Source organism: Prionailurus viverrinus, chromosome E3 (genome assembly GCF_022837055.1).
Source record: "Prionailurus viverrinus isolate Anna chromosome E3, UM_Priviv_1.0, whole genome shotgun sequence".
Taxonomy (NCBI): domain Eukaryota; kingdom Metazoa; phylum Chordata; class Mammalia; order Carnivora; family Felidae; genus Prionailurus; species Prionailurus viverrinus.
Window position 1 is genome coordinate 27,910,951 of NC_062576.1, and position 18,271 is coordinate 27,929,221.

At 49.8% G+C, this 18,271-nt stretch overlaps 1 protein-coding gene across 2 annotated transcripts in view; it reads right to left on the reverse strand.

The window, feature by feature from the left end:
* Positions 1 to 18,271, reverse strand: part of XYLT1 (xylosyltransferase 1) — a 311,204-nt gene that overhangs the window by 77,888 nt on the left and 215,045 nt on the right. For both annotated transcript variants that reach the window (XM_047837663.1, XM_047837664.1), the window contains exons 4-5: positions 6,393 to 6,565; positions 5,171 to 5,373 (exon numbers count right to left, since the gene is read on the reverse strand). In XM_047837663.1, the coding sequence (XP_047693619.1) occupies positions 5,171 to 5,373; positions 6,393 to 6,565 (376 nt within the window). The remainder of the gene's footprint in view (positions 1 to 5,170; positions 5,374 to 6,392; positions 6,566 to 18,271) is intronic.

Genomic DNA, 18,271 nt, shown 5'->3' on the forward strand with positions numbered 1-18,271 from the left:
TTGTCTAACTTTGCTTTTCCCGCTTTTAAAAGAGATGGGAGTTCGAGTAATATTTTACCAGTCTTTTCTTCAGTAAAGGGAACAAAGGAAGCAACTCGGTTGATGATGAAGTCCCGCCTGTGAAGCCCTCATGATTCCACTGCTGGAATAAGAATAGCCTGTATTTATCCAGAACTTTCTAGTGTCAGGCACTGTGCTAAGCCCTTGATGTACTATTTCCTTGACCCCTCCTTACATTCCTATAAAATAGGTGCTAACATTGTGTCCCTTTCTTAGGTGGACAAACTGAGAAGCAAAAAGCAGAGGCAACGTGCACGGTCCCCAAGGCCAGGGCAGTGGCTCAGAATCTCCAACCAGGCTGTCTGTGTCCAGGGCCCAAACAAGGCTAGGAGCCCGTAAAGATCAGTGAGTCTTTATGACTTGAGAGGCCAAGAGTCTGGCCCTTCAGTTAGAGTTGGGCAGGGGACACAGGGAGGTGAGGTCAAATCACAGAATGGCTCAGACTAGCCATGTGGGGTGGACTCTGCCCTCGGAAATCCCCGAAGTTTTGAGAACCTCCTAGAAGCTTCTGACTTGGGCACTCGTGCCCCTTTGAGAAGGCTGCTAAGTGTGCTCACCCTTCCTGGGACGGGAGAAGTAGTGGTTTTGGAGGCTACAGATGGAGCGGCAGATGGGAAGTGAAAGCCTATCAGAGTTGCCCAGGATAAAACCATTCATCTGCAAAATTCATATGTTTTTGCGTGGGGCGACTTCCCAGAAACAATAGCAGGAGAAACTAGCAGTGCTTGATGCAGAAAGTACCTCTGACCATGAGGCTGGCAAAGTGAAGTGGGCAGAAGAAGGGGGTGGGGGTGGGGGGCGAAGGGTGCTGGAAATGACAACAGTGAGGGTAGAGGGGGAGAAAGACAGACTGACAGAGGCACAGAGAGACCTGGAGCATTAAAGCTAAAGCAGCTAAAAATACCAAGACTCCCTTCTCTGGAACCCAGAATAGGTTTGGCACATGGTCTAGCAAAGTATTTCTGGGCCCCTCAGAAATATAGGAGGTTCAGCCTTGGATTCAGGTCAAGAATTAACAGCTGACATTCACTGAGCCCTTTGTAAGTGCCCGACACTTTGTTAGGTTCTATTACCCTACCCTGATTTCACAAAGACCGAATTTACTTCCAGATGGTCACACAGCTAGTGAAGTTGGCGGAACATGGACTCAAACCCTAAGCCAAGTGATGGGACCCGGAGCACCCACCCTCGGGGATGTGTAAGTGCTAGAGATCCTGACACCCTGGCCCAGGTGACCTGGTTGTGTCTACGGTTGTGGCAAATCAACACTGGGCCCCTAGGGGGCAGCCTCGAGATCTGGCGGAAGTCTCCTGGGAAGGGCCCTGGGTGCAAGAATGCCCACTGGACCTAAAGAGGTCTCTGGCCGAGTGCCACAACTTCATCTAGGCTGAGATAACCTCAGCCTGCATTGGAGGTCCAGAGGAGGAATGATCAGACTCGGGACAAGAGGTGACCTTTCCACCTCCAAGGACCTTCTCTCAAGGCATTTCCCTGCAACCACTACCTTGCCCAGCTTGAGGGATGGGATTGTTTCCTGCTTTGTGGTCCAGGTAGCCTGGGTCCATCTTGCCACTCTGGGCCCGGCTGACTTCCCCAAGGAAGCAGAAAGAACACCAACCTTGGAATGGGACAGAACTGGTTCTCATTTCCAATCTACCATGTATTTCTCATATGACGTTGGGTCTCAGTTTGCCCTTGTGTAAAAGAGGTTTGCTTTGGGAGCTGAAGGAAGTGTTTACCTCATTAGACGTTATGCTCAACATATGAACTCAGTCCTTTCTTGGAAGACAGAGGGAGAAGGTCCTAACTCACCCCTGCCCAGTGCTTCTCTATACTCACATCTCCTCATTCTTTTATTATATTCCATCCATTTATAAATTTCTCAAATGCATCAAGTTCATCTCGGACCCATGTCTTGACCAGACTGTTTTCTCAAGAAGCATTTTCAACTGGAAGCATTTTTGCACCTTGGGGACATTGGGCAAAGTCTGGGGATATCGGTGGTTGTCCCAAATGAGTCGGGGGGGGGGGGGTGGGGAGGCAAGGCACTATTGGATCTAGTGGACTAAGGCCAGGGGCTGCTACTAAATGTCATGCTGTGCACAGAACAGTCCCCAAAACAAAGAGTCATCCAACTCAATATGTCATTAGTGCCCAGTCTAGAATGATCTAGGGCCTACTGTAGAATGATCTCTGTCTCATTTGCCTGACAATCTTTTAATCCTTCAGTTTTCAAGTTAAAACTGCAAGTTGAGATGTTCTGACCTCTGACCATGTCCACCCCCTAGTCATCCCCTTGCTTTCTAGCTCTTTCACACCTTGCATGGCGCCTCTAATTCCACCTTCACAGGCAGGGGACCTGCTCCACCAGGTAGGGCCTGGGGCGCTTTTGCTCACTAAATGCCCAATTAGTGCTTAGCATAGGAGTTGCTTAACGAACGTCTGTGGAATGGGCATCTGAACAAATGAGTAAGTAAATAAGTAAGAATCTGCCCGCCATGTTTCATAATCTGTTTGCCTTGCTATCCTATGAACAAAAGAAAATAGGTATGTTTCTAAGGATCATTTTTCTCAGGTGCAAGGGTGCCAGGTGAACCCTGCCTCAACTGGCCAAAGAGTGTGCCTTCCCTAGGTTCCCGCCAGGGCCCAGGGCTTCCCAGCCAACAATGAGATGCCACCAACCAAGGATGGAAGGAAGGCACCAGGAATCGCATCGTGAAGGAGATGGAGACCATTTCTAGCTTTAAATAGAGGACATCCCTCCACGCCTGTATCTTATTTGGTTCCTGATTAAAAACCCAAACTCCTGGGGATGTGTGCTTTCCATATTTGATGACATTAAGAATGATGGTTTAGGTGCAATCATCCTGTGGACGTTAGGTTAAAAGAACTTATCTTTCTGGGAGGTATATGAAAACACACACACAACTACATGGTGTCTCGGGAGTGCTTCAGTGGGGCCGCGGGAAGAGGGTGATAGCACAGACATGTCAGCACTGGCCACGACCTGATTCCAGCTGAAACCAGATGATGTGTACGTGAGGGTTCCCTATACTGTTCTCAGCACACATATGTGTGTTTGAAAACTGCCCTGATAACTTTTTTAAAAAAATTTTTCTAGGGGCACCTGGGTGGCGCAGTCGGTTAAGCATCCGACTTCAGCCAGGTCACGATCTCGCGGTCCGTGAGTTCGAGCCCCGCGTCAGGCTCTGGGCTGATGGCTCAGAGCCTGGAGTCTGTTTCCAATTCTGTGTCTCCCTCTCTCTCTGCCCCTCCCCCATTCATGCTCTGTCTCTCTCTGTCCCCAAAAATGAATAAAAAACGTTGAAAAAAATTTAAAAAAAAAATTTTTTTTTCTAATGTTTATTTTTGAGAAAGAGAGACAGAGACAGAACATGAGGAGGGCAGGGACAGAGAAAGGGAGATACAGCATCCGAAGCAGGTTCCAGGCTCTGAGCTGCCAGGACAGAGTCTGACACAGGGCTCAAACTCATCAGCCGCGAGATTATGACCGAGCCGAAGTCGGACGCTTAACCGACTGAACTACCCAGGTGCCCCAAAACGTTTCTTTTTCTTTTTTTAAAAGATGCCTTCATGTGGCTCTTGTGTGGAAAGTACTGTCCTCACCCAATACCCTCGCGCCACCAGAGGAAGTTAGGCCCCCGCCCTTCGCTCTCTGTCCTCTTCTCCTTTTTAGCCCCACCAATAAATCAGGCTGGAAGACACAACACAGCCAAGCAAAGAGCTGCCTTCCAGCAGGAAATACACTTCATTTTCTTGCCTTCTCTCCCCGTCCCCCCATCTAGAGGAGTTTCCTTTTTTACAGCCTATTTTATTTTTTTTTTTTTTTAATTTTTTTTTTCAATGTTTTTATTTATTTTTTGGGACAGAGAGAGACAGAGCATGAATGGGGGAGGGGCAGAGAGAGGGAGACACAGAATCGGAAACAGGCTCCAGGCTCTGAGCCATCAGCCCAGAGCCTGACGCGGGGCTCGAACTCACGGACCGCGAGATCATGACCTGGCTGAAGTCGGTCGCTTAACCGACTGCGCCACCCAGGTGCCCCTACAGCCTATTTTAAAGAGCAGATCAATGTTTGGGCCAAGGGACAGATGTTCCTGGTGGCATCTCAGTTTCTCAGTGCCTCAGGGCTGCTGGCCGCCCCACCAGCTCCACACAATCGTGGCTGGCAGCCTGCAGGCCCACAGCGCGCAGACATTGGAGAATAGCTTGCCATTTGATACTTTCATGTGAAACCTCCCAATTTTTAAATGTGCGCAAACCGTTGTTTTGTTAACAGTTGTTAGGGACCAAGCACAGAGACCTGTGGGCATCCAATAGCCCAAAAACACACGTCTGTGACTCTGCTGGGCCTATCACAACTGACCTCCCTTCCTCCACTCTGCTTCCCTTTCCAACACCTTATCCTGCCTCTAATCAAACATGCCAGTGACTCCCAGATTCTAGAACGAACATCATGTCACTGCAGGAATCTCTATGACCTCTTAGCACTCTATCCCTTGCATACTCTGTTCCAGCCGCACTGAGCCCCATTGTGCCCCCCCGCCCCCCCCCCCCCCCCCCCCCCCGAGTACACCAGGCGCATTCCCAGCAGCCGCAGTTCCCTCTGCATAGACCACTTTCCCAGTCAGAGCAACTCACCCCTCCTCCTGTTCTTCTCCATAAGGACTTCCCCAGCCACTCTCATTAAAATCACAACTCTCTCCTGCTGCTACGTTCTGCTTTGTTCTTCTCACATGCCACCGTACTATTTTGTTGTGGTCTCCCCCACCTGAATGGAAGATCCCCACAGGTAGGGGTTTTGTGGTCTCTTCTGTGTACCCTTGAATAGAGCTGGGGACACCGTGCCCTCAGTAAATAAACACTAGCTGAATGAGTGAACGAACGCACCAGTGATGCTCAGGTCCGTTGCGGATCCCAGGCCGGAAGACCCCAAGTGTAAGGTCTCCACGGCATCTCATGGAGGCACAATGCTTCTCCAGCCCAGCGGCCACGTGCCTCTGCCTCTGGTTTCACAGCTCGGACCAAGGAAAGCAAGAGGAAGCCAAGACCTTAGCACAGGCGGGCCTGGGGCCACAGGCCGCCTTACCTGATGGGGTAGTCGGCTGCGCTGAGGTTGATGAAGAAGTCCCAGGGCCAGTCGGTCATCTCCAGGAGGTCACGCATGCCCTGCAGGTATGTGGACAGGAGGCTGGCTCCTCCCCAGATGGTGGCCATCCGCCAGGGGGTGACGCGAACGTTGTCATACTGTCTGGCAAAGTGGAGCACTTGCCGATGTAGGTAATTAGAGCGCTTTTCCCAGGAGAGAAAAGGGGACAATTCAGCAGCCCAGAAAACACACAGACATGCCCCTTGGCTTCTCTCTGTCCCTTCCCTTCTAGTTGACAGGGCTTCTGAATATACTGGACTTTGCCAAGTAACTGGTTCAGGCCTGCAGGGTCTTTCTATGTGGCTGTGTGAAACTTTATTATTTTTAAAAACTTGTTTTAGGTACTTGAAATGCAGATTCCCTGGCCCCACCTCTAAGCTGATGGTTCACTCTGTGTGGGCTGGTGCCTGGGATGCTGCATTTTAATACAAGACCGAGGCATGTGGTCTGAGAATAATGAGCTAACAAGTACGACCGTGTCTAAACCTGGTGTGTATGTTGAGGGATGGAACTTCTCCATGACCTTCCCAAAGTCCTGCTGTGATCAAGCATCCCGTTTTTCCTCCTCGACTACTGACATAATCGTGTCAGGTCAGCAGACCAACAGAAACCTCTACCTCAGGCATAAGTCGGCTGCGGGGTTTTTATAAATAAAGTTTTATTGGAACACAGCCGCACATACTCATTTATACATTTCTTATGGCTGCTTTCACGCTACATTGCAGAGCGGAGTTGGTGCAGCAAAGAGTGTAGAGCCCACATAGCCTAAAATATTTACCATCTGGCCCTTTCTGGAACATGTGTGCCCACCCTGGGATAGCCCCGCTCACAAAGCGGCAGGCATTGTATCGGGCAGTGGAGCAGTGAGGAAAAAGAGGTAAGAAACACAACGTTTACAGATAAAGTCTAAAGTCACAACTGGGGACTTTGAAACACACACACACACATACATACACACACACACACACACACACACACACACACACACACACACACACACTCTGTGCCTCTCTTTTTCTCTCTCCCCCAGACCAAATGCTACAAGGAGAGGCAGCTGATTAGACTATCAGACTTGCCTGAGAGGCAGGGCAGCTTGGAGACGGGCAGACAGACGGGCCAAGAAAGGCAGCAAGGGGTGGCAAGCGGGGGAGGAGTTCCTCACCTTGTCCACGTGGATGTAGTAGAAATGGTCTTTGTGGTAAATGGCCTTGAACATGCGCTGCAGCTGCCGAGAGGCCCGGCCGTGGACCACCAGGACGAAGGCGATTCTGACTGGGTTGGCCAGCATGTACTCCACCGAATCCTCGTCCCACTGAACGTTCTTGTTGGCTTTGCCTGGGGACAACCCAAGAGACCACAGAGGTGGGTGAGGCCCAGAGGTTCTTTGGTGAGAGACAGGGAGTTTCTCTAATGCTTCAATTGGGGACTATTTGAAAGGCACGGTCATCACATCGGGCCCTGACACCTAATCCAGCTTAACTAAGCTTGTCGTGGACACTTACAACGTCCTGGTACAAATGTGGGGGACCATGAGGTCCACAAAGGCAGGGTTCCAAACCCCAAGAAGCTTTAAAAAAGCTGATGGAGACCTAAGCACATGTATTAACCTATAGAACAAGGCGGGAGGAAATGAGAGGTGTAAGAGCTGTGTCTCTGAGCTGCAGGGGAAGGAGGAGGTATTTCTGAGCTGGAAAACACAAGATACACGAGCTGGCTTTGCCTGTCCAGCACCCACTCTTCCTTCTCCTCCTAACAGCACCCTTTTTTTTGTAAAAATTGTGGTAAGAACAGAAAATATGGTATCTGCCCTCTTACACTTTTAAGATCACAGCTGAGTATTGTTGATTTTAAGCACAATGTCACACAGAACGTCTCTAGAACTAAGTCATCTCCCAAAATGAAAACTTTCTCATACAGGACGTTGGGGGGCATTGTCCCCCTCCTCCATCCTTAGTCTACATGGATGGGGAGGGTCTCCATTACCGATGACAGGGAAGGTCACAGAGCTTAAGGCCTGGCCAATCAGAACACTGTATCTCTCTGGCAATGAACAGTCCGTACGGTTCAGAGACGAATGTGTGACCCAAAGAAGCTAATTAGCCAAGAAGACAGTAGAATTCCAGACTTTTGTTGCAACAAGTAGATTAGAGAGGCTCCCCTTCTGCAATACATAGAACTGCAAGACTCTAAGAGCCCATTTATCCCCACCTGGACAAAGATTTTTTTCTGAGAGAAAAGCCAACACAGAGGAGGCACTGCTGAGTCATGGGATCCTAAAGAGCCCGCCTGAGTTAGCTCTATCAGTCCTGCTGGAGGTCCGCCACCATCATCTCTTGGTTTTCTTTGAAAGCCCAGATGCTAGACCAGAAGCACCTGCATCTACGTGGTTCCATATGTCTTTTACCCTAGAAGAGCCTTAAAGATTCCTTTTCTCCTCCTTTCCCTTGCAAACACTCCAAGGGCAGGGCTTCAAGGAGGAACACAGCCTGCTGGGTTAGTTCATTACAATTTTGACTAGAGATCTTCTGCCTGACTGCCTTTGGCTCAAATTTGATTTCTTCTGGCTTCTAGGTTTAGGAGACCCAGAACGTTGCAGGTGTCCCAGGATGTCAGCTTGGAAAACAGAGAACCAGGAGCGGTTAGTCTGGAGCTCTGGAGACTGGGAGCCTGCCGCTGTCACTGGAAAGCTGAGCGACTGCCAAATGAACACGGCTCCTTCTATGCTGTTCCAGAAGACAGGATGAAATTAACATGGATGATGTCCAGATCACGTGGCCCAGCCTTTACGGCCTACATGACCTACCTCCCGAGGCCCTCTGCGCCCTGCATGCCTTACCGTCTACCTTGCTACCTGGCCTTCTTTCTTTTCCTTGAGCCGTTTCATTTTTGCCTCAGGACCTTCTCACTGGCTATTCCTGTTACCTGGAACACCCTCTCCCTAGATCTTTGCATGGCTGTAGCTTGTCATTAGTTCACAGCTCAACAGAAGAACACCTGCCGCCACCAGCCACATCACTCTCTTTCACCTCACCGTATCTCAATTTCTGCATAGCGTTTAATACCATCTGAAATTGTTTATCTGTTTACTTATTAATTGTTTGAACACTCCACTAGGACATAAGCTCCAGGAGATGAGAGGCTATTTCGGTGTTGTTTATCAATGAACACTCAATGCTATAACAGGATCTGGCACACATCTGGTTCTCGCTGGAAAAAAAAAAGCGATAGGAGGATACATTTTGGTTTGGTCCATAATAATAACAATACGTTTCACTGAGCGCCGACCAGCCCTTGCCCTTCATTGTTTCACTCAATCCTCTTAACAACCCCTGCACGATAGTGCTATTATCCCCATTTTGCAAGTGAGGAAACCGTAGCTTAGAGAGGCCAAGGGATTTGTTTATTCAAGGTCACAATGCTTTAATTATTCAGCTGAGATTCAAACCTGGATCCATTTCCAGAGCCTATGTCCTTAAACACTAATATATACTACGGTACCACACCTAGACTTTGGAAAAGTTTATAACAATTCCGCTTGAGTTGAGGAGAGGACAGGAAACACCAGAGGGGCTCCTGGGTGGCTCAGTCGGGTAAGCGTCAAGCTTTTCATTTTGGCTCAGGTCACGATCCCAGGGTCATGGGATCAAGCCCTGTGTTAGGCTCTGTGCTGACCATGGAGGCTGCTTAAAATTCTCTCTCTCCCTCTGCACATTTTCCCTGTTCATGTACACTCTCTCTAAAAGAGAAAATAAAAAACAAAACAACCCCTACTCAATTCTGCTTTTTAATGAAATAGCCTGTAAATTAGTCATTGCAGCTAGGTAGACATGCATTCAAGGCCTATCATAGGCACTGCAGGAAGGATTCCTATGTTATGTGGGAGGCTGACTCTCGATGGCCAATAAGATCCCACCTTTTCATCCATCCATCCATCGAAATCCAACCACCCATCCAGCAAACCATTCGACAACCCATCCAGCACAGCACTCAACAGCTTATCATCCAGAAAACCAAGCATCCATTCATCCATGCACCCATCCATCCAGCATCCTCAAAGCAAATCACCCATGCCCCCACTCTTCCAACTATCAACTTGGTGATTCATGCCATATTAATTTAGCCTGTACCTCTTTGCCAAATACTGTGCTAGGTACCAGTAAAATAAAATTCAGGGAAAAAAATCCTTATCTTTGAGGGGCTCAGCCAGCTGGGGCAAACAGAAGACAACGGTCACTTGTTTTAGTATAGGAGTGTCTTCAGCTTGCCCTCGGAGTGGGGAAGGGGTGAGCAGTCTGCCTGCAGAGCTAGGGGGCACCTTAGGAAGTTCAGCTCAAAGCTTCTGAGCCCATCTTTTTAAGTACTCGTGGTGGATCCCAGCGTCTTTGGCTCCTTGGCTGTTCAGTCAGTAGCTGCGATCCTGGGGATAATTACCATCTTGGCTCTTGTTGCAGACAGACTGAGCAGCAACCAGAAAGGGTTATTCTAACCACCCTCTAATCTTCCCTCCAAACCAATCACAAATACTCTGGGCTTTCCCAGTGATTATATGAGAGGGGCATGCTTGGAGGAATCGTGTCCCTTTAGACACTCACGCAACTATCCATCCATCCACCCATCTACCCACCCAGCATCCTTAAACCCCCACATGCCAGCCCTGGACAACGCCTGAAGTGCTAAGACACGTAGGATGTGAGCCTGTTTTCACAAATGGATTATGAATGGACTAAGGAATGTGAGAATCCAAAGTAAAAAGATGATAACGTGTAAGAAAAGCTTATATTCTCCTTCCCATGACTGCAGCCTAAAGGCAACATACTGATTTTCACCATGCTAGTTGCGACCTGGTCTTTCCCTCCTTGGAGACTATTTAACAAACGGAGGAACGTTTAGAAACAACGGCTACCTGTGCCCCTTTTTACCACCTGGACTTCATCGGGTGGTTTTTCAAAGGCCTAAAGGTGGCCCACGACACCGTATTTTCTAGGAAGTTCACTCTGCAGGGGCTCCTGCTGGTCCTCAGGTAACACTGCTCATCCCTACCCCAAGGTGTCTGGGTAACACTGATCTGGAGCTCCCCACACCTGCAGCTTCCTGGGCCTCTAGGATCAGCCGGTGGTCTCTGGCCGTGGATATCTCTTGCCATGCTGCTGAATGGGTGAATGAATGAATGGAAGGAAGGAAGGAATGCATCTGGACACGAGCTGCTGCTCCGGTCCAGAGGAGCTGATGTCACTTGAGGGCCTGCTACCTATCAGCCTGTGCCGGACCGGGTTTGTGGGAGAGTTACTTGGCTCTGGGGGAATGCAGAGGCAGCCCTGTGAGGCTCAGAGAATCAGCATGTTTCCCCAGGGTCACACACAAGCCCAAATCCAGTCTGCTACCTTTACCTGCCTCCAGGGCATCAGAGGGTAGAGAGACAGAGAGGGTTGGCGTCAGACCCTGTGCAGATCTTTTTTAATTAAAAAAAATGTTTTTAGTGTTTATTTTTGAGAGAGAGAGAGAGAGAGAGAGAGAGAGAGAGAGAGAGGCAGAGAGAGAGGGAGACAGAATCCAAAGCAGGCTCCAGGCTGTGAGCTGTCAGCACAGAGCCTGATGTGGGGCTCGAACCCACAAACTGAAAGATCATGACCCGAGCCAAAGGTGGATGCTTAACTGACTGAACCACCCAGGAGCCCCCATGTGCTGGTCTTTAGAGAGATCTGTGCACTGATGTTCAAGAAAACCTTTTGTAACTTTCTTTAGGATTTTAGAAAGAAGAAGATTCACGGACAGACAGACACAGATGTGAATGCTTCCCTTCTGAAGAAAAGGAACTGAGCCCCAGGGAAATCAGGCACTATCACTCCAGCAACAGAGCAGCTATCACTCCAAAGCCATCCCCGGGTCAGACAGCTGGTGTAGGGAGCAACCAAGAGAAGAGGGAACAAAAAACCCCGGGTTCCTCTGGAGTCCGGCTATTTTGGGGATAGGGGTGGGCAGGAAAGAACTGAAATACCTGAAGAAAGGAGACACACACACACACAGGGGAGGATGAAGACAGGGCTGAGGGGCAGAGAGACAGACAGACAGAAATAGACAAAGACAGAGAGACAGAGGCAGAGAGGGAGCAGGGACACAGAGAGGCCACAATCCCATTGAGAGAAAAATGGAGGGAGAGCTGCAGGCAGAAAGACCGCCCCCTTCCTCCCACATATGGAGGGAGAAACACACACAGAAGCGCCGAGAAAGCCAGAGACCTACACAGGTATGAACGGAGACAAACCATGTAATCAGATACAGAGAGACAGGAAGAGACAAGGAAAGAGGGAGCCACGATGGAGAAGCCGGGTCCACCGAGCTTCCGCACCTATCGAGCATCCCTCAGAGCAAAGGCAAACGAACCCCCAGGACGTCAGAGTGCAAAAAGGCCCAGGTCTGGCCTGCTGCCCCCTCACCTGGTGGCTCTGCCTCTCTCAGGGGCCCGGTGAAGGAGGCAGGAGCTGAGGCCCAGAGCCCCACCCAAAGCGGCAGGATGGCTGGCTCTGGAAACACACCCATAATGGCCCCCCATTCCGGCACGTAGTAGGACCTCGATGAGTTTCACTGAATAACCAGAGAGAGCACGAGTGAGTTTTGTGCCCACAAGGCGGCCGGGGGGGGGGGGGGGGGTTCGGCTGAGGTTCACACGATGCCCTTTGCCAGCTGCCAGCCACCAGCTTCCCATTGTTGTCGCACGCCCCTGGCTCCTGTAATGACCTTTCCGGAAAGCAGCTCTGACACGGTGGGGGCTGGCGGGTGGGGGAGCTGGGGAGGACAAGAAGCCACACCGCAGACAGGGCGGAGACGGGCCCTGCGGTGGCTCCCTCCACACCTCGGCCACCACTGCGGGGGCCGCGGTCCTGAAAAGTCTTCTATGCAGTACGTCTTCAACGGACTGTGGTGACATTCCCGGCACGAGCCGGAAGTGGAGAAACCTTCTCTCCCATGCTGCTGGCGGGAGGTTGGGGGGCGGGGGATGGGAAGCTGCCACGGCTTGGCCAGCGCTGATGTGGCCGCAAGAATTATAATTTGAAACATAGCCCTTGACCCAGTAACTCCGCCCCCAGGAATCTATCTTAATTAAGGTTAGGAGAAGGCAAGCGTGTAAGTCTCTACATATAGAAGGTTCTTTTGTTCATTTATTCATTCACCTGGTGTCTTGAATGTGCCAGGCATAGTTCTTGTCATAGTAGTGGACGCAAGAGAGTCCTTCCCTGAATGCTGCTTAGTCTAGCAGGATGGAAAGCCAATAAAAAAAAGTAAGCAAATAGAAAATACAGTTGCAGATAGTGATAAAGGTTATGAAAAAGAGAACAAAGGCGTTGTTAAGGGAAGGGGTTTATTTAACCATGGTGGCCGGGGAAGGCTGATGTGGGGATATGCGAACAAACTCTGATTAAGATGAGGGAGTGAGCCATGTTATTATCAGGGATGAGGAGGATTGCTGGCAGCCAGTGTAGCAAGTGCAAAGGTCCTGGGGCCTTGACCTTAATAGTGTTTATAATGGTCCAAAACAGGAATCGCCTAAAAGGTCTTATTAATACATACTGATACAGACTGTTGTCTATAATTTATCAAGCAAAAGAGAAGTTCTAGCCTATAACCCCTAACGTTTTATAAGACATGCTCCCAAATATTAACAGAGGTTCATATGGTGACGTGACAGTTTTCCTCTCTTATTTATACTTTTCTGCATTACCTGCATTTGGTAAAATGGATTACATTTATCATGAAACATAACAAAGGTGAGGCCTAATCGATAATTCTAATACCAAACTGTTTATTGAGTGCTGCTACGTGTTAAGCAATTTCTATCCATGATTTTTTTTTTTCTTACTTCTACCCAAACCCCTATGAGGAGAGTCACTGTCCTTCCATTATATGACTGAGGAAGCTGGAGCTCAGACAAGTCCCACTTGGGACGTGGCTGTGCTGGGAATGAAGCAAGTCTGTGATGCCAGAGCCCTATCGTTGCCACTACGCTCGATCAAACTGTCGCCATTACAAAAAGAGGGAAGGCTGCTTCTAGAAGAAGCATGTCAGCTAGCTCTCAGCTGCAGGACAGATAATGACATGTGGCCGAAGCCGTGTGTGTCTCCACAGACTAAGACCCAAACACTGCCCGGCTCCTGAAAAAAAAAAAAAAAAATCAACAAAAAAACCCCCCGATGCATTTCACAATGTAATCAGGTTCCTGTGGCACAAGACAGGAAGTAAGTGGAAGGATCAGAGTGATTAGGGACAGCGGGAGAAGCTGACCTCAGACCAAAGTTAACAAGCCTTGTTTGCGGGGAAGAATATCAAACCTATTTTTGCGATGCAGGTGTGAAGGCCAAGCAAAGGGAATCACGGAGAGTCCTGCCGGTTTCTATCTGTGCTGCACTCGGCCTGTTGCCCAAACTCCGCGTTTCTCATCACGGTCATGGGTCAGACGAGGACTATGTGATGCTTAGGCTCCAGGGAGGTGGGGAAGATGAAGCGGCTTTTGCAAGGGTCGATGTGTTGGGCAAATATCGTGATGCTGGTAACAACCTTGCAGGAATACTGCCTGGGAGGAAGAAACAAGGTGCGGGGCCGAAGAGCATTGCCTCTGGTCAGGCAGACCTTGAACAAGTTACACAAGCTCTCCAAGCCCCAGCTTTCCCGTCTGTAAAACGGGCATGTGCTAATCACAGCATCTGCATCACGTGAATGTTCGCGTCCGGTACCCGGCACTGCGCCTGTTATACAGTAAATGCTCAGTAGACAAGAGCGTCCGCGTCGTCAGTGTGCACGTCATCATCTCTACTAGGGTGTTCATCCACAAGGATCAGCATCAAGCTTGGTTTAACTAATGGGCCCAGTTGCAGGCTCAACCCCGAAGCCTCTCAGGCTCCGAGAGCTGTGCACACGCAGCTTCCAAGCCAATGTCCACAGCTGGAGTCCTCTGCAGTGTGCACCTCACACCGCGATGAGTAAATGCGGCCAATGGGAGCGACTTATGGCCGCCATCCTTTCGCAGTGAATCCCACTACCAGGTAATGACAGTGTCCACCTGGAACGAATGCTATACGTTCACTCTATCTCCATTAAAAAAATAGTAAAAATAAATACAACTTCCAGGACACTGCTAAAATAAAAAAAAATCCCAAACCCAAACCAACCAAACAAAAACTAAATCCAAAAAAGCCACTTGATTAGAATAGTTGCTCCACCAACAAAGCCCTCAATGCTATTTATACTCTGAGAGGGCCTCTCGGGCCTGCGGCAAGAGAAGCAGCTTTCTGACTCGGTTCCAAATAAGAGGGTTGGTTGGGTCGGGAAGGGAGACACGCGGACACAAGGTTGTGCGCACGTGGCACTCGGGTCAGGAGGTTCCGAGATGGATCATGACCAGCTCCCTGCTGCCTGGGAGGCTGTGGGCTGCACTTCAGCACCGGTGGCCAGCTTTGTCACTTCCCGGTAGAGACTCTGGGAAGACAGAGTTCCTTTCTGATCCTCGGTTCTTCCTCTGTAAAATGGGTGGTTCCTCGTAGCTTTATTTTTTTATTTTTTGAGGAGCATCCGTACTGTTGTTCATTCCCATTGGGATGAACGTTGAGGGCATGACGCTCGGGGAAAGAAGCCCGTCGTGGAAAGGCAAATACGGCATGATTGCCCGTGTGTGAGGTGGTGAGAGTGGTCAACTGCAGAGAATCAGAGAGTGGGCTGGTGGCTGCCAGAGGCTGGGGTGGGGGGATTACTAGCAACGAGCACAAAGTTTCAGGCCAGCGAGACGAACAGGCTCTAGGGTCCAGCTGCATAACATTGTACCTTGAGTGACCAGTGCTGGGCACTTGAAGATGTGTTGACAGGATAGATCTCATGTTAAGTGTTCTTACCACAATAGGATAAAGCATGTACACGAAAAATAAAGAGGGATGAGCATTCTGTCCCCGACCCCACGGAGTTGTGCGGTGATTCGTGACTGCGGATGGGACACGGCTTCCAACTGGCAGCAGGCTCACCGCACAGAGGCAGGATTCACATCGCTCGGGGGACAGCCCCTGACGGTGGTAGATTCTTTGTCAGACCTGGGTGGGGGGTGCCTTTCCCCACTGGGAGACTTCAATGCGGAATTCTGGTGACCAGTACTTGGGAGATGCCCAGTGCCCAGAAAGAAGTCCTGCTCTCAGTGTGCCTAGAAAGCTGGCCAGGGTGTGAGGGCAAGTGCACCAAAGGCCTCAAGTCTGGGTCCCAATCCTGCTTCTGCTGTGATCCAGCCATGGGACCCTGGGCACGTCAATTCCCTTCCTTGACCTCTCTAACCCTTACAAAGCAGTAATGATATGTCTAGGTAGACTGACCACTTACTATGTCCTAAGCACTATCCACACATGGCGTCATTCTCCCAAGGTCTAAGGAAGCAGGTACCAAGGGGCGCCTGGGTGGCTCAGTCAGTTAAGCGTCTGACTTCGACTCAGGTCATAATCTATGGTTCGTGGGTTCGAGGCCCGCGTCGGGCTCTGTGCTGACAGCTCAGAGCCTGGAGCCTGCTTCGGATTCTGTGTCTGCCTCTCCCTCTCTGCCCCTCGTCTGCCTGTTCGTGCTTGGTCTCTCAAAAATAAACATTACAAAAAATTTTTTTTTAATTTTTGATAACCCCATCTTACCATGAAGGATTCTGAGGCCAAGGGGGCACTAACTGATGACAAGTCACCTTCTCTGTCGAGTGCCAGGACAAAGACAAACGCTCAGGCCTGCCGGGCTCCAAAACCTGTGTGTCAGTCTGCCAGATGAGGGAGACGAAATTTCCATAGTCTGGGATCCTACCCTTACGGAATTAGCACCAGTGCATAGAAAGCTTCCTTCTCTGAAAGTGGGGTTGGCTTCCCTGAGCTGACCTCCTGTCCCTTTCCTTCCTTTCTTCTTTCTTTCCTTTCCTTTCTCCTTCCCTCCCCTTCCCTTCCTTTTTCTCTCTTGCCCTCCCTCCTCTTGTCTCTCTTCAGCTTTATGGAGGTATAAGTGACATAAAATTTTGAAATACATAAAGTGTACATTGTAGTTCTTTGATATACACTGTAAATGGGTCCCCCATCCATCTAGTTAATTAACACATCCATCACCTCACATATTTATTATCTTCTGTGTGAATGTGTGTGTGTGTGTGTGTGTGTGTGTGTGTGTGTGTGTGAACATTTAAGGTCTACTCTCAGCAAATTTCAATTATACAATACGGTGTTATCAACTACAGCCACCATGTTTTACATCAGCCCCGCAGAGCTCATTCATCTTAAAACTCAGAGTTTTCACCCTTGTACCCACCTTTCCCTATTTCCCCCATTCCTCAGACCCTGCAGCCACTTTTCTACTATTTCTAGGAACTTGGCCTTTTCCTTTCCTTTCTTTTCCCTCCGTCCCTCCCTTCCTTCCTAGTTTCCACATGTCAGTGATACCAGGCAGTATCTGTCTTTCTCTGTCTAGCTTATCCCACTTGGCATGATGCCCTCGAGGTCCATCCATGCCATCCCCCACCGCAGGATTCCCTTCTCGGTCATGGTCGCATGACAGAACACTGCATAGAGACACCATGTCAGTTCGGTTTTTGATAGCTATCAGTTCCCCACGGGCCACGGCCAGGTTTCACCTTTCCTAGGACGCCATCACCACCCTTCTGCCCTGGCCCAGCACAGAGTGGAACCCAGCATGGAGTTCTCAGTGAATGAATGATTTCTGTCTGGTGGATTAAACCTGGCAGTTTCGCCCAGGTTTTGGGGCCGGGAGGCCGAAGTGGAGGATGCAGGCCTGTCTCCACTCATCGGGTGAACTGGCCGAGCGCTGGGTCTCCACTTTTCCTTGAGGCTTTTGGCAGTTTGGGGACCCTTGGTGAGCAACCAGGAAAATGCCCAGCTGCCCTCCAGCATGGGAGCTAATTCAATGCCATCAAATTACCACCAGTCGGACTTAGGGAGAATGAGGGGAGAGGGTCTCACAAGGGGACCATGGAGTCGGGAGTGGGGAGCTGGGAGAACGCCACTCCAAGGGTAAAGGTGGCCAGGCCAGCATCCTTCAGGGCTCAGGAGCAATGAACCTTTTTCGGCAAAGCCATCCTTGACCCTGCCCCTGTCCCTTCTTTTGAGTCCCCTAAAGGCCCTCCAAGCATCCTGAACTTCCTTTTGGGTCAAACTGTGCCCAAATGTGCATAACGTTTACCATCTTAACCATTCGTAAGCATACCATTCAGGAGTGTTAAGCCCATCCATTCTGTCGTGCAATTGTCACCAGCACTTTCCATCTTGCACATCTGGAATCCTCATTAAACCACAGCTCCTATTCCCTCTTCCCCCCAAGCCCCAGGCGACCACCACTCTCTCTCTCTCAATGAATGTGACCACTCCAGGAGATTTCGCCGAAGTGGAATCATAGAATAGGTGCTCTTTTGGGTCTGGTTTCTAGCCTAATGTGCCTAGAGGTCATACATGCTGTAGCGGATGGCAGGATTTCCTTTACTTCTCAAGTTGAGTCATCTTCCATTGTTAAGGACAGACCACATTCTGGTTTATCCTCTCATGGGCAGGTGAATAGCTGGTGTGCCTCCACCTTTTGGTTCTTGCGAGTAACGCTGCTGTGGAAATGGGTGTTGAGAGGCCTCTGAGACCTGCCTTCAGTTCTTTTGGGTCTACCCCCAGAAGCGGAATCGATGGATCACACGGACCGGCATCTTTGGCAAGCGAAGGGAGTACCGGACAGTGCTGAATGCCACTGAATGCCCTTGCGTGGTTCCTGCCTCTTTATGGCAAGCAATAGCAAGATTTCCACTTACGGCAGTGATGCAAAATTACTCTGAAAATAAAACTGACTTAAGTAAAAATGAGAGTGAGTCTCCTGCCATGAAAACATTATGAGAATAATAGGGCAGGTGGAATGTGGATATGGGAAAATGGTGAAGAGGGCTGAGGGGTGAAGGAAGCTTCAGGAATATTAATTAGGCTCCACAGGCCTGCTTCCCCACCTGGGACGTGCCGAGTTTGTTAAACAAATGAGGGGAGGTGAAGACCAGCTACA